At 35.4% G+C, this 14,989-nt stretch overlaps 3 protein-coding genes and 1 long non-coding RNA gene across 5 annotated transcripts; 3 read left to right on the top strand and 1 right to left on the bottom strand.

The window, feature by feature from the left end:
- The first annotated feature begins 6 nt into the window (after positions 1–6).
- LOC126867562 (DNA replication complex GINS protein PSF1-like) lies at positions 7–1,077 on the top strand. 2 transcript variants are annotated; one of them, XM_050622176.1, is made up of 4 exons: positions 7–89; positions 319–383; positions 452–758; positions 830–1,077. In XM_050622176.1, the coding sequence occupies exons 2-4, from the start codon at positions 349–351 to the stop codon at positions 971–973; spliced, it is 486 nt and encodes a 161-aa protein (XP_050478133.1). In that variant the 5' UTR covers positions 7–89; positions 319–348; the 3' UTR covers positions 974–1,077. The 2 variants fall into 2 exon arrangements, with proteins under 2 accessions (XP_050478133.1, XP_050478132.1); XM_050622175.1 differs by lacking the exon at positions 7–89 and adding an exon at positions 99–239.
- A 2,416-nt stretch (positions 1,078–3,493) lies between these two features.
- LOC126867553 (NF-kappa-B inhibitor cactus) lies at positions 3,494–9,942 on the top strand. The gene is made up of 3 exons (XM_050622160.1): positions 3,494–4,624; positions 5,836–6,188; positions 8,597–9,942. Exons 1-3 carry the CDS (start codon positions 4,173–4,175, stop codon positions 8,992–8,994), a joined length of 1,203 nt encoding a protein of 400 aa, XP_050478117.1. The 5' UTR covers positions 3,494–4,172; the 3' UTR covers positions 8,995–9,942.
- On the bottom strand, positions 6,286–8,590 carry LOC126867570 (uncharacterized). The gene is made up of 2 exons (XR_007690349.1): positions 8,299–8,590; positions 6,286–8,203 (listed from the first exon to the last, which is right to left on the bottom strand). It is a non-coding gene; the product is annotated as an uncharacterized LOC126867570 (long non-coding RNA).
- A 1,390-nt stretch (positions 9,943–11,332) lies between the features above and the next one.
- LOC126867546 (stress-induced-phosphoprotein 1) lies at positions 11,333–14,883 on the top strand. The gene is made up of 3 exons (XM_050622125.1): positions 11,333–12,018; positions 12,417–13,954; positions 14,039–14,883. The coding sequence occupies exons 1-3, from the start codon at positions 12,010–12,012 to the stop codon at positions 14,109–14,111; spliced, it is 1,620 nt and encodes a 539-aa protein (XP_050478082.1). The 5' UTR covers positions 11,333–12,009; the 3' UTR covers positions 14,112–14,883.
- Positions 14,884–14,989: the final 106 nt, after the last annotated feature.

Raw genomic sequence — 14,989 nt, 5'->3', positions numbered from 1 at the left:
TTTATGTAGGAACTGGTCATTTTTAAATGTAGTCATTATTAGAGTCAGTCGGTAGTACTGTACTCAACAGCTGATGTTCAAAAAATTTGGTACTTATTATTAACAGTAGTATATATATTTTTATAGTAGTATATAGTAGTTATATATATTTTTAACTATATTTTTAAAATATGTATGGAAGAAAAGGCTTTAAGCTTATTTCAGAACTAGATTTATATTCTGATATATTACCATTCAATGTAGGTTGTATGATAAAATAATGTTATGATGATATTAGAGATAATTAAGTAATGATCTAAAAAAACGATTTATTTATAGGAGGTACTTGTTAAAGAAGTTTTACAGGAGATGCAATGTCTCTATGATGCAAATGTAGCAGATAGGTTTGTATAAGGTATAACAATGTAAAAATTAAAACGTAGAAAAAGCTTATTATTGAATAAACTTTCAGCAATGCCATTAGGAATGATGATAATATGGCATTATTGCCATCAGTACAGTTGAGACATACAGCATTAAAAAGAAATAAAAGATGTGTCTTAGCATACATATATAACAGAATGAGAAAACTAAGAGAATTACGATGGGAATTAGGGAGCATTCTACCACCAGAAATAAATTCCAATTTATTAAATGCTGAAATTCAATGGTTTCAGTCATATAATAAGTCTTTAGCTAAATACATGAGATCTTTAGGAGAAGACCATGGGTTTAATCTAACAACAAATATGGTACCTCCAAAAACTCCTTATGTAGAGGTATATATAAAATAGATACTCAAACTCTGTTCTAATAACAGCTAAATGTACAAAATGTAATATTATTTCAGGTCAAATGTGTAGAGGATTTTGGAAGATTGGAATTAGATGATGGCCAAGTTATTTTGCTAAAAAAAAATACATATCATTTGCTACCAAGATCTGTTTGTGAACCATTGATACGACAAGGAATTCTTGAACATAAGAGTACATGATATTATTATTTTTATATTCTGTTAAAATAAAAATTATATTCATAAAAAAAAATACTTTGTTTATCAGACCCAAATTTTATTGAAATATATATATTTATGAAGTATTTAAAACACTTAAATCTTAATTTTATATAGAAGAAAGTGCATGATTTATTTTTATTCAAAATTGCGTTTAAAAAATTTATGAGCCCGTATATTCATGTTTACTTTCATTAGGAATTTCCCGTGTAAACTTAAATTCCGTATAACAGCGCGCAGTTGATTCAAACAGTTGGAAGCTTGTCTGCATGCGCTGCATTGCGCCTTGTGCTCAAGTACGTTACTTTGTTTGTCTCTATCATAAGATTTAATCTATTTTTAACCTAATCTTATACATAGAATAATATATGTAACTACGGATTCTTCCCTATTGACAAAAGACGATGCAAGCAATTCATTTGAAATCGATCAAGTCTACTAACGTGATCTTCATTTGTTGCACTTGTGACTTGACATCTTCAAACGGGTAAGTGATCACTTAAGAAATATATAGTCACTTTTTCCGATAAATTATTTGTATTTTGTTTAAACCTGCTTATAATTTTTATTCGAAAATAATTTAAATATCTGACAAGCAGATTATTGTATAAATAATACTTTTCAATATAACATATAAAAAGTTTACAGAGCTGATTCATAAAAGATATAATATGTTTTATTTTTATTTCTATCGTAACAAGGATACAATAAAATGACCTAATACTTTATCCGCTTCAACTTTGAGTCATCGTGTTTCTTTAGACTTTGAACACTTAAAACATCATTAATATGTTTAACCTTGTAGAATACAAGTAATTAAGTGATGCTATTGTTCTTTAAAAAACTTGTTTACCATTGAGGACTTTCCTAGGCTTTATAGATGAAAATAAAATCGACATCAGAAAACAAATCGTGCGAACGCACTTGATACATATACAATGTACAAAAAGTGAATTCAAAGTGCGATAGCTAAGTTATTGATAATGAATGGTGTATCTATCGATGAATTTTGCAGATGAATTCGTGAACAATGCAGATATAATGTGTATGTATACGTACTGAGCTTATCACAGTTAGGTTTTTCCCAGATAGCTTTCGCATCGAATTCTCATTCATCGTTACTATAAAAAAGTTTGGTCACATCTTTTTTCACACAAGGTCAGTGACAAATTTTTATCAATAAATCACACATTATCAGGTCGATAAGGAAAAATTTATATAATTGCACAAACAGAAATAGTATTCATGAAAAATACTCTATTCATTATTAACCAACGATTACATAAAATTATATAATTCGTTGTCATTGGTCTACAGGTTAAGTCTATCATTTACAAATGCTTTAACAACCTTCATCAATCCACAGTGGCCTTTCACTCTCATTTATGTAGTACATTAATAGTAGCTATTGTTTCCGAAATAAGAAAGTACATATTATGACAGCAGTCTGGGATTATCGGTGTACTAGCGATTTGTGTAACGGACGATAAAAAATACGATTTCCCTTTGTTTTAAGGTCGAGTGTTAGTAACCATCTTTGGGGAAAACCGTATTTAAGCTCCCATGAATAGGACAGAGATTCACTTTTAAAGCGTATCGTACCAACGTGTCTTCTAGGTATATTACTTTGTAATCCGTAGTATTTGAAATTATTTGTAAACATTGGTAAATCTTCTAAGTCGGAAATACCGATGGAATTTCCAGCGAGTGTGCATCATATGGATTGACAATTCAAAAAGAAAGTAGAACGGTGAAATCTGCATGTTCCTACAGAAACATATACATATACGTTTGACATGCTCGTTCACAATAACTTAACGCTTTCCCGTCACTCCTTAAGTACCTAATAAAATTTGGTTTGAATTTATCGATAATTCAAATGCGAAATAAAGATTTAAGCCATAGTTCATTAGATTCTTCATTCTCAGCTGGCAAACGGATACCTGTCTTTCTACTTCGTAAAAATTAATAAAGGTAAAGAAACGAATGTCAAGTAGATAAATTACGACCAGGTAAATGACTGTAAAAAGAGAAAATGCGCGTTCGTATGCAATGTTACACGACGTCGAAAAATTTGTTCTGCGCCCGATCAGATACTGTAGTAAACTTTAGCATTGAATCTGCTTTTCTTTTAGATCGTTTTGTACATTACATGAAAAGTAATTTCATAAATAATAATTGATAATTTATTTAGAAATACTCCTATGATATATGTTCGCATATATCGGAAGATAAAGATTTGCTTAATGGAATGAAATAATCCATCAAATTACTTCCGTGTAAAATTGCGAAATTATTTGCGGTAAATAAGGTGGGATTTCTTTTATGGAGTTTCCGACTCCGCTTTCTTTTTCTAAACTGGTTATCTAAAGAATGCCAAGTTAAATTGAGTACACAGTGTATACGCGTAGCTGGCCCTGCCAGAGGATGATGGGTTTTCCCACCCCTACCTTTCCCCTTTGAGAGCTCACAAACCGCTGATACCGCCAGAGGTTCCACTGTGTGAAGCGGCCATCGTGGAAGTTACTCAGCGCGTCACCTAACGTTACACGATTAGTTGGTTTCCAGACAGCGCGTTGAGTGGAGTTTCGATACAATTACAAATTTGCACGGTTATCAAGTATATATTATTTTGTTTTCTTTCTCTACAGTTCTCCGTCAGAAACATAAACTTTTATTCAACAGACCTAACCTTTCCTTTGAAACCGTCTTCCTCACTAATACGTGAAATTTTCTGATGAACGCGAAATTATCGTGGAACGACGTGCACTAGCCACCGTTATTTACGAACACACAGTCAAAACGAGAATGCGACGACAACGAGAAACCGAATACACGTAAAGAAGCCAGCTGTTCGAGGCGAACGACAATCGAATGATTGCTCGAATAAACGGAGCAGTGGCGTCGCTTGCGAACGAACGAAACAGAGACGAATGTGTTCTTGTTCAGAGAAGGAAGGACAATCGAACGAAATCGTAATAGTCGATTAAAGCATCCGCACGGAAAGCTACATAAATTCGCCGTGTCAAGATTTTAGAGAAGTATACATAGTGGTGTATACACAGTGCGTCGCTCTGTGTGTCTGTGTATATGTGTATACAAGTCGCATGATAGTTTTCCTTCAGGCAAAGCGGGAAATAAGTAGATTTTCGGCCGCGGATTGAATATTGATATCGAAAAGATGTGGCATTCGCCGAGAACGACACCGATGGAGAACAATGTTCCAGAAAACGAACAACAACAAAAGTGCGAAGATCAACGTAATTCGAGCCACGCCGATTCCGGATTTCTCTCCAGTGGCAATCTCCAGATCAGTTCGGAGCTGTGCGACTACGAATTGAATGCTGCAACAACCGCACCCGTCGCCCCGGAACCAATGAGAGCAGATAGCGGCGTGGATCTTGGCTTAAGCGAAAGCTTGAGCCAGCTTACATTGAAACAAGTTACATTAAATCCTCTGGCAAGCGGCAAGGTTCAGGTTGAACCTACCGTCGAATTGACTCCGGTAATCTCCGAGAAACTCGAGCAAGAAGATGCTTCAACGTTGCGACACGATCTACCTCAATCTCTTGACAAACCGCTCAATAAGGAACCTTGGCAGCTCTACTATACTCAGGACGACGATGGTGACACGTAAGTAATCTAGATATTATGTATTTCTCCCTTTCAAAACAAGTTTGACCTAGTTTTAACAATATATAAATTCCGATTAAGTTGGCACGTGTCGTGTCATGTGCGTCACAAGTAGAATCGTAAGACGTCATGTTTCTGAAATTTCTGATATGACTAACGAGATCGTTAGCGAGCAAAATAAAGTGATAGTTAATTTCACGTATATATATGCAGATCGGCGCATGCTCCGTTTCGAAGCAACCTGTAGCCCGCGTTACTTTCAAGAGTTTTAAGTGACATTATTGTTTTCGAGCGTATCGGTCGATGTTACAATAATAATAACGTATTCCGTTCAATGGATGTTTTTCTTTGTATGATGAAACAATGACTTGATTTACATATAACCTGTTTCCTTGTATCGATTAACACGTAGGAAGTGTTGTTTTATATAATACACGTAATACATATGTATAGTCTCATAAAGAAAGCATCGTAGATGTTAAGAATTTTAAACAAAACAAATAAAAAGGATAATTGTACCATCGTTCCGTTTAAATGATGACAAATGGTATTTTAAGATAAATGCCTTTATCAAGTACAGCTGTTGTTTTTCTGATCATACGAGAAATATGTTAATCGAAGCAAATATTGTTACGCGTCATCGTATGCACGTAGATCGGCCGATCGTCTCATACGCTTTTCGCAAGGCGAAGCACATTGATCAATTAAATTATTGCAATCGCGAGATACACGTCCAAGAGATCCTTTCAAATTGTGATACGTCAAGGAGAGTACAGGGCGACAGGGGACGATAGCACCAATGCCTTTCAGGGATAACTTCCGGGGAACTTCAAACAATTATATACAAATTTTTTTTTTACGCCATTTTCCTTTCTTCGTATTATAATGTGTAATACGAGTTATACAATTAGAAAATTCTATCAAAACGTTGCACGCGTCGTCATTGAATGACGAAACATTGACCTTTGCACAGAGAAAATAAACTGTGAAACAAACTCTGAAATGAGGAAAAGAAATTATAGTGGCGCTTCGAGGTCGAAGCCTACTCGCGTAAATACGTACATTATCTCCACCAATGACCGATGTAATATCGCGATTACCCATTGCAGAGCGAAAAATTGCAACACATTCTTTTTCATCTTTATGCAAACGTCTTTCCTTAAAGCCATTAGTAATCGTTTATTTTTTTTCTCTCTCTCTCTCTCACACAGGCTACTTCATATGGCCATAGTGCAAGGCTTTCTGGAAGCTGCGTTCAGCTTGATAAGAATGGCGCCACATGCCTGCCTCTTAAATATCCTGAACGATGACTGCCAGTCGCCCCTGCATCTGGCCGTATTGACACGACAACCGAGGATTGTTAGGCGGCTTATTTTGGCAGGTGCAAACCCGACATTGAGGAACTTTAGCGGAAACACAGCCCTTCATTTGGCGTGTGCTACCGGGGATCTCGCCTCCGCGAAAGCCCTTACCGATCCGTTAACACTTGTTGAAAGGAATTACCTACGCCAAGCAAAGGAAATACCTGCCCTGCCACAAAACCTAGAACAGAGGAATTACGATGGTAACTAGTAAATTCATACTCTTCATTTTTTCATATTCTCCATTTCACTTTGCTTACTCAAACATTTCTCAATGAATTAACATTTGTTTGTTTATTCTGCTTAAATCTCATCAGCGACAACATTTTATGAATAAATGAATAGAATAGCAACACAAAGTAGTTTTAGTACATTCGTTAAATCCTTGAACATTTGACGATGATGTATGACACAAAAAACACCGAGGATAAAGCCTGTTCTTATTAATGGACAATAAAAAGAAACCCATGGAATAAGATGTTTTGTTAAGAAGGCAGGAAACGCGCGTGACACGGGTTTAGTATCGCTCGCGGAAAGGACAAACGAAGCATCTCGGAAAATCCTAACAACTTTTACCGCATGAAACAACAGTCATTGGCATCGCACGCGCGCGCGCCGCACACGGGGAACAATTCTGTAACCACGATTATGCGCGGGTTTCCCATGATTTCATCGAGAATCGAGAATGATCCGTTATTCCGTTTATTTCGTTCGGAAATTCCATGAAGTTAAGTATAATCCCATTATTGACGATTCGTGATATTTTTGAGAAAAGTGATCAATGCCACTCGTCACTTTCAAATAGATAATATTTTTCGAGACATTTCCAAGTAACAATCGCGTTATTCGTAATTCCAAAGTAGCTTCCTTTTCAGTGACTATTCAAACGAGAATTCGAGCCGCAGCTAAATGTGCTACGGATGCTTCGAAGAAAAGTTTAGTCAGAAATCTTTTCCACTATGCCTTTTGTATCCGTTGTCTATGCATCTTTCACAGACTCCAGTGTAATTACATTTACAAGATTTCCTTTTGCTATGCTAATTTGATATATCCGTGGTTTTACGTTAAATATTTCAAATTGCGATGCCTGAATAATCGAACGTTGAACGTTAGCTCTTTTACAAAGCTCCGGAATTCCCACATAACGTCATCCATATACTCCATTCTAGGCTTATAAAATGGATGTACACATGGAATGGCAAGCTGTTGGCGTAACGGCTGATTTTGGACCATGACGAAATAAATTAAGCTACGCTTTTGCTATGGATTTTTGATCTAATCGCAAGCTCGCGTGTCTGTTACTTGATTCTTACGTTGCGTCGTACGTACATACCGGTGACGTACAACGTGCTTTACGTCTTATCGATTTGTCAAGAAAAACGTAAACATTCGCGTGTGTAATTTTATCGAAGCGAACGAAAAAGCACATGCTCGAATAACTAGGCTTAAATTAGAAAGACATACGGCCTTTCGTGATACGTATGATTCAATAGTGGAGCAGAAACGTTAGGGGTTCAAGTGTAGTCGCGGTGATTCGGTCGATGAGACGCGCCTAGAGAATTTCACGGATGAAGCAATTAGGTAGGGGAAGAAGAAAGTGAGGAGAAAAGAGTGTTGCGGTATTAAGCTCGGAATACACGCGACGGAATTTTGGCGCGTCGTCTGTGCGTGCGTGCACGCGCGTTACATCACGCGCGGCGCGCGATGAGACAGAAAGCTCGAAGCAGATGTTTTTGATATTTAAAAATACCTGCGCGACTATTTGCGTGTCGTGATATTCTTGCCTCGGTTCGACTCGATTCGACTTGGGAAACCCCACAATGGCGTGGAAATCGGTGGACACGTATATGCTTTCACCCTTGAACGTTTTCGTCGGAGAGAACGAAACGAGGAAGGAAAAAGAAAGTTAACGATTCTTTCGTTGCTCTTGATTCTCTATTTTTAGGGAATAAAAACTGAAGAAATATCCGATGAAAATTTAATCTCCTTGCTTAAGAGGATCATCGATAATAAAGAGCAAATCGATAATTGCCAATACAATATCGTTTAAGTGTATCGAGAAATTTCGAAATACATAAATAATCTATTTCTTTATGTACTTCTAACGCAATTGCGTTTCGCGCATCGTGCATCGATACGTCTCGATAAGAATAGAAACATAAATATTTGCGCGGTAGAGATCAGCTCTCTGAAGCTCCCTGTTGCGAGGCGAGTTCAGCTGCAACAAAATTAGTAATTATATTCCGCCAATGTACATGCTGCCGATGGTAACAAGGGAGGTTAATTTTAGCAGTTACTTTGATCGGTACGAACCTAGTTTGGACCGCGGGACGCCAGCCAAACCTCCGACGACAATGATTCACCACGTCTTCCTAGTTCTATCTATATCTTGTAGAAGCATGTGACTCGGTCGCATCGTTATGAAAAGTACGCGTTTCCACCCTCGTTAAAGACGCACGAACGTGTATTGACATAAATGATCTTTTTTTAATCGTAGAACAATGCCTCAAACAAAGTATTCATTCATACGTTATCATACGTTAATAATTCATGTATAAATCATATGTTAATCGTTCAATATTTTATGTAGATGTTATACTTTGCGTTTCAGGAGAAATGTGTTTGCACATAGCCGCCTCATCGGGTCAAGTAGAGTTGGTACGGCTTCTGCTACGCCTCGGAGCGGATCTTGAAGCCAGAGAAGCATTGGCGGGGAGAACAGCTCTTCACCTCGCTGTGGAGAATGGGTGTCGGTCAGTGATCGCGTTCCTCCTTCAGGAGTGCAAGCCTTGCTTGGATACGCAAACCTACGCAGGGCTCACTGCATATCAGGTAGCTCTGTGCTACGATATTCAACTCGCAAGGGAATTAGTAAGACTGGGCGCAACACCGGAACCGCTTCCAGAGTCAGATTCCGACAACAATGATGAAGACGAAAGCTCTGCAGCTAATAATTATTTACCCGCGATCGTGCGACTTCGACAAAACGTGGTCGGTGTCAAAGTATAGAAATATTTACCGATACGTTGATCAGATCAACAATTCGGCTTGTTGTACGATGGATTATTTAATTGATTATAATATCATCGAGAAGTCATTACCGACGATGTCTTGACAAATGGTCGTGACGATGCATCACGATACGGGTACATAGGGTAGACAGAGATAGTTTGAACTCCGACAAGTGCAAGTATTAATCACATCAAATCGAATATGTTTTATTTGCTTAAAGCTAATTAGCAAAATCAATGTGAAACGTATTGTAAAGACGATGAAAACGAAAGAATACACGAGGTAACGAAGGACGAGCAAATACATAAATATGTCTAATGCTAATGTCTAGTGCTTCAGTAAGAAGCAACTACTATACTTCGGTAACGAGAGAAACGATAATGTTCGAAACAAATAGAATCGTTGCAATATAGATAATCGACTGCAAAGGATTTACATTTACGCTTAGGAGATCATAGGATCTCGTTCTGTAAATATAGAAGAAAGTATCAGACTTTTTTATTCGAATAGTGTGAGAATGTAGCAGTGACATCCGTACGTTTGGAAGCGACTTAAAATAAGAATCTACGCTGATATAAAAAAGTAGAAAAAGTAATATGTAACAGAACACTCGTAATTTCATTGCTCATTTTAAGGTGTACATACACATAATTTATATTAGATAAAGAGACCGAAATAACACTTATAAATAGGACTATTTATCAAAGAACGTATCAAAGCTCTACTGAGCTTTATTTCGCCAGAATACTTCGGTATTTTACTGTGAATGTTTAACGTGTATTAATTTCCTTGTTCCCCCTCTCCCTATTGTTGTATATAGTCAAGTTTTGTTAGTATCGTAAATATGTTGTTTTTACGGTATCAGCAGTAAAAGAAGGATAACATTAACGTTGTTACATAACGATGATAATTATTTTTTAGTAATAAAAAGTCTTAGAAAATGTATCATAGATTTTAGAATTTCTTTTGCCGATAAATACGAATAGCGAATGATTGTTAACAAGCATTAGCAAATATATAAGATTCGATTTTGATTATTAGGCAATAAATACAGAAAATACAATATGAAAGCTCAAAGAAGGATGAAATGTTATAGCTAATTTTGCAAAAGCCGGCGTAAAAATATGGAGCAAAGACCGGCTGTTGGTTATTTCGAGTTCGTAACGTGTAATGGTCTAGGCATTCTAAGAAGTCTGGAGACTTATTCCTTTTTGGGGGAGTTCGGACTGCGAAGTGCACAGGTTCCGGGATATATTTGGCTCTTGGAAAAGAAAGGATTCTACTAATCGTCTACTAATTTTTTGGCTGTAAGTAGTAATTCATTTATATTATGTTCTATTTACATTAAAAATATAATAATCTGAATCTTCTATCTTTACAAAGTATGTATGTATTATGTTCCTTGTAATGTAACAAAAAATATTCTGAATTCTATGATAAAATATCCGAGTGCGAAATATAATTCTAGAGATAATTTTACGGTTATCGAACTGCTTACGAACGAAAAAATGCAACACGACAAATATCTGGGATTCCCCAGTTACTCCAGTTTGCTGATGGAAATACCAGGTTCTGTGGCAACGAAAGTAATGTCAGATCAAGCAACCTTGGACACTAAACATTTTACCATACAAAGTTGTTCGTACTAATCGTACTTAAAATGCACCTACGTTCGTGAATCATTATAATATATGCACATATATGTCCTTTTTTATTTAATACGCTTCCATGTTCGGATTCTACGATTAACTTGTATCGTAAATCTGAGCGTCCTTAGACTGTAATATTGGAACCATGTTTTAGTGAAATGTATATAATACATTTGTAATGTAATGTATGTAGTATCGGGCCTAAGAAACATCGAGTTAACTATAGACAATGTCGCGAGAGCCGAGGCGCTGTCGGCTCCATCAATTATCGGTCCTTCGTTATCGGTCCTTCAAATAAATAGTTTCGCCGAAAAGGCCTACGTGACCCTGGCTACGAGCGTCCGCGGAACACGTGTGTGGTGGGCCTAGCAAAAGACAAAGAATGCTACAACGGCCAGAGAGTCAGTTGAGAAGCAGAGTGTGAGTTGAGCGGACAGTTGAGACGAAAGTGTGAATCGACGTGCGACGATATTATAGTCGGTCCTTTTGTTATTGAATATCGCTTATTAAACTAGAATAAACTCTATTTATATTCCTTTTGTTATTGAATATCACTTATTAAACTACACTAAACTTTGAATTTACCATCATTACTTGTCCTTACTCTAAGAATCCATACGTTACTACATGTATATACAAGTTCATACATAAAAATTATAATAATAAGCCATACGAAACATGAATTAAAGGCCAAAATTCTGTTAAAGAGAATCTAAATATCTAATTTAGAGACGTAGTTACAATTATGATTGTTTGTGTTTGAGTACATACATATATATATATATATATATATATATGTATTTATTTAACATATTTTTAAAGATTAAATTATAAATTAGGAAGAAATGTAAATACAGTAATAATGGTTATAGTAATAAAATATGATGAAATATAAATGAAAATATAATATTATGTAATTACACATAGAATATATATATGTGTATAGAGAGATCGCGATAGTAAAATATAATCATATATAAAATGTAATGTACCAACAGTCGACAAAATGTTAATAAATATAATTTATATATGTATACATTGCGAAGCAGAAAATACTTTACAAACGAATATAGTATAATTTGGATTAAATGTGAAACTAGGTTGGCAATCAAGTTGCATATAAAAGAAGGACAGAATGTTTTTCGAAGGTACTAGAAAATTGTGGAATATAATCACAAAAAGGCATTGCGTATAACTAGTTTCTCGACAATTGAGAAGAGGCGCTAGTTGTCCATTTCTGGAGCTTTCTGAAAATCTGCGCCGGCTCGAGTGTACTTCACGAGTCATCACGTATCTTCGTGAGCATAAAAGAACGAGTTCTGAAAAATAGAACGAAAGTATTACTGTACTAAAGTCAAGCGTTATGGACCAGGTAAACATTCTTGCCACGTTGATTACTATCACGCATTCCTTAAGGTTAAAAAGTTGCTAATTTGAAAGGCACTGTATTTATCCATGATGCTGTTAATTGAACACGCTTTGTTTTAAGAATTGTCTTATTCCTTGCTTGTCGCGCTATTTTCTCGTACATTCTATTAGATTACTACAAAAGATATCAATTCTTGTTTCTTTTTATTTAATTTTTTGTTTTGATATGATCGTTTATATACAAAATTGAACATTTTTTATGCTCGTTAAATAAACGATATTTTTCGCATCCAAGTTAACATTGTTATAACTCTCTAGAAAGGACGTTTCGATCTTTTGTTACTGCTTGTTTCCTTGAGATTCCAATTTAATGATACCAAATTATTAAATTTAAATTTGCAGGTATATGTACTAAAACAGAAAGGTAATTCTGCTTTACAAGAAGGAAGATATGAAGAGGCTATTAAACATTATACAGAAGCAATTGGCTTAGATGAAAATAATCATGTTTTATATAGTAATAGATCTGCAGCATATGCTAAAGCAGGAATGTACAAACAAGCTGTGGAAGATGCTGAGAAAACTATAAGTTTAAAGCCTGACTGGGGGAAAGGATATTCACGTATGGGCAGTGCATTGGCTTATTTAGGTAAATTAAATGCATCTATCAAAGCATATGAAACTGGCCTGCAACATGAACCTGACAATGCCCAACTACAAAGTGGTTTGGCTGAAGTGAAAGCTCAACGATTAATGACGTCAAATCCCTTCAATAGACCAGATTTATTTGTGAAGCTTGCAAACGATCCCAGAACCAAAGGCTTTTTATTAGATCCAGAATATTTAAAAATTCTAGATACTCTCAGAAATAATTCAGAGTCTGCTGCTGAGATGTTAACAGACAAACGGGTACTTACGACTCTTGGTGTATTAATGAATATGGATACTGACATGGAAATAGAAACGAACTCATCTCCGCAATCAGAACCTCCGAAACCTAAACAAGAATCGCCTAAGCCTCAGAAGAAAGAAGAAGAAGATTGTAATACACCTCAGAAGCTTGCACAGCGTGAAAAGCAATTAGGCAATGATGCTTACAAACAAAAGAAGTTTGAACCAGCTCTTCAACACTATAACAAAGCAGTCGAATTAGATCCTACAGAAATTATTTACTTACTAAACATAGCAGCAGTATATTTTGAACAAAAAGAGTATGATAAATGTATCGCTCAATGTGAAAAGGCCATTGAAGTTGGAAGAGAAAATAGAGCAGACTTTAAGTTAATAGCTAAAGCATTCACTAGAATTGGACATGCATACAAAAAGATGGAAAATTGGAAACAAGCTAAAGTGTATTATGAGAAATCTATGTCAGAACATAGAACACCCGAAATTAAAACTCTTCTTTCGGATATTGATAAAATCATCAAAGAGGAGGAAAGAAAAGCATATATTGACCCAGTAAAAGCAGAAGAAGAAAAGGAATTTGGAAATGAAAAATACAAAGAGGGTGATTATCCAACAGCTATAAAACATTACTCAGAGGCTATCAAAAGAAATCCAGATGACCCAAAATATTATAGCAACAGAGCTGCCTGTTATACGAAATTAGCAGCGTTCGATCTTGGGTTGAAGGATTGCGAGAAATGTGTTGAAATTGATCCCAAGTTTATCAAAGGATGGATAAGGAAAGGGAAGATATTACAGGGAATGCAACAACAAGGAAAAGCACTTACTGCTTACCAAAAAGCATTGGAATTAGATCCTTCGAATAGCGAGGCATTAGAAGGATATCGCTCATGTGCCGTTTCTGTTAGTTCCAATCCCGAGGAAGTAAGGAAGAGAGCAATGGCAGACCCAGAAGTCCAAAGTATATTACGGGATCCTGCGATGAGACTTATATTAGAGCAGATGCAAAGCGATCCTAGAGCTTTACAAGAGTAAGTATAATCAATCCATTAGATTTATTATATTAGAACAATTTTTTTCATTTTATATTAATATTATAATTTTTCTATTTATAGCCACCTGAAAAATAAAGACGTAGCAGCAAAATTGCAAAAACTTTTGGAGTCGGGTCTCATAGCTATTCACTGAAGATGAAAACATCCGCATTTGTGCATAGCCATGTGCGACATTTTACCGTCGTCAAGTTCCTTTGATATCGAGGAAACAACGCTGTTCATTATATTTTTGTGTATTAGAAATATGTTATTTAATCAAGCAGGTCGCTTAGTGGCGTATGCATTGAATATCTGTGTTCTGAAAAAGCCATTTTAAAGCATACATTTCGTTGCAAGATATTTTCGAGCGAATACAGTGGCCTTCAGCTCATAGACCATTTTTGAGTTGTAAATCTTGTTACAATAGCTGATGCTTTACTATGTCTTACAGAGTGTAACTATGAAAATTGATTTCTTACATAATTATAAGTTTTTACATCTTTTGCATAAAGTTACACTTTCACTCGTAAATCATTAATCTCATCAACCTCAAGTACGCAATATTTTAAATTTGTTACATGTGGTCTAAGTTAAAGGAAATTATTAAACCTAATTAAACTTAATTAGTGTCAATAAAACATTTCCATGCGTTGAACATGTATTTAGATAACATGTATCTATTTCATAAACCAATACAGTTTTGGTCTAAAGTACTAATACTGTAGCGATGATGGAGAATAATAATAGCTATAATTACAACTAATTATAATAATACTTGTATGATTTATTTAGAGTCAAATTCAGTACAATATAAAAGTAAGATAAACAATGTAATTTCAGAATCTGTTTATTACAATATCTTTTGCATCAAAATATACAGAGACTTTCCATATGCATATTTTAATAAAATCTTGTGTTCACATTAAGTTTGCTAAATTTCAACAGAAAACATTCATAAGTCGTAGATGTTTATTATTGTCTATACACCATTTTCTTACGCTCTAGTTTTTAAACGTTAAAAAATTATTTTCT

Source organism: Bombus huntii, chromosome 7 (assembly GCF_024542735.1).
Source record: "Bombus huntii isolate Logan2020A chromosome 7, iyBomHunt1.1, whole genome shotgun sequence".
Classification (NCBI taxonomy): domain Eukaryota; kingdom Metazoa; phylum Arthropoda; class Insecta; order Hymenoptera; family Apidae; genus Bombus; species Bombus huntii.
This window is presented reverse-complemented; position numbering and strand designations above follow the sequence as displayed.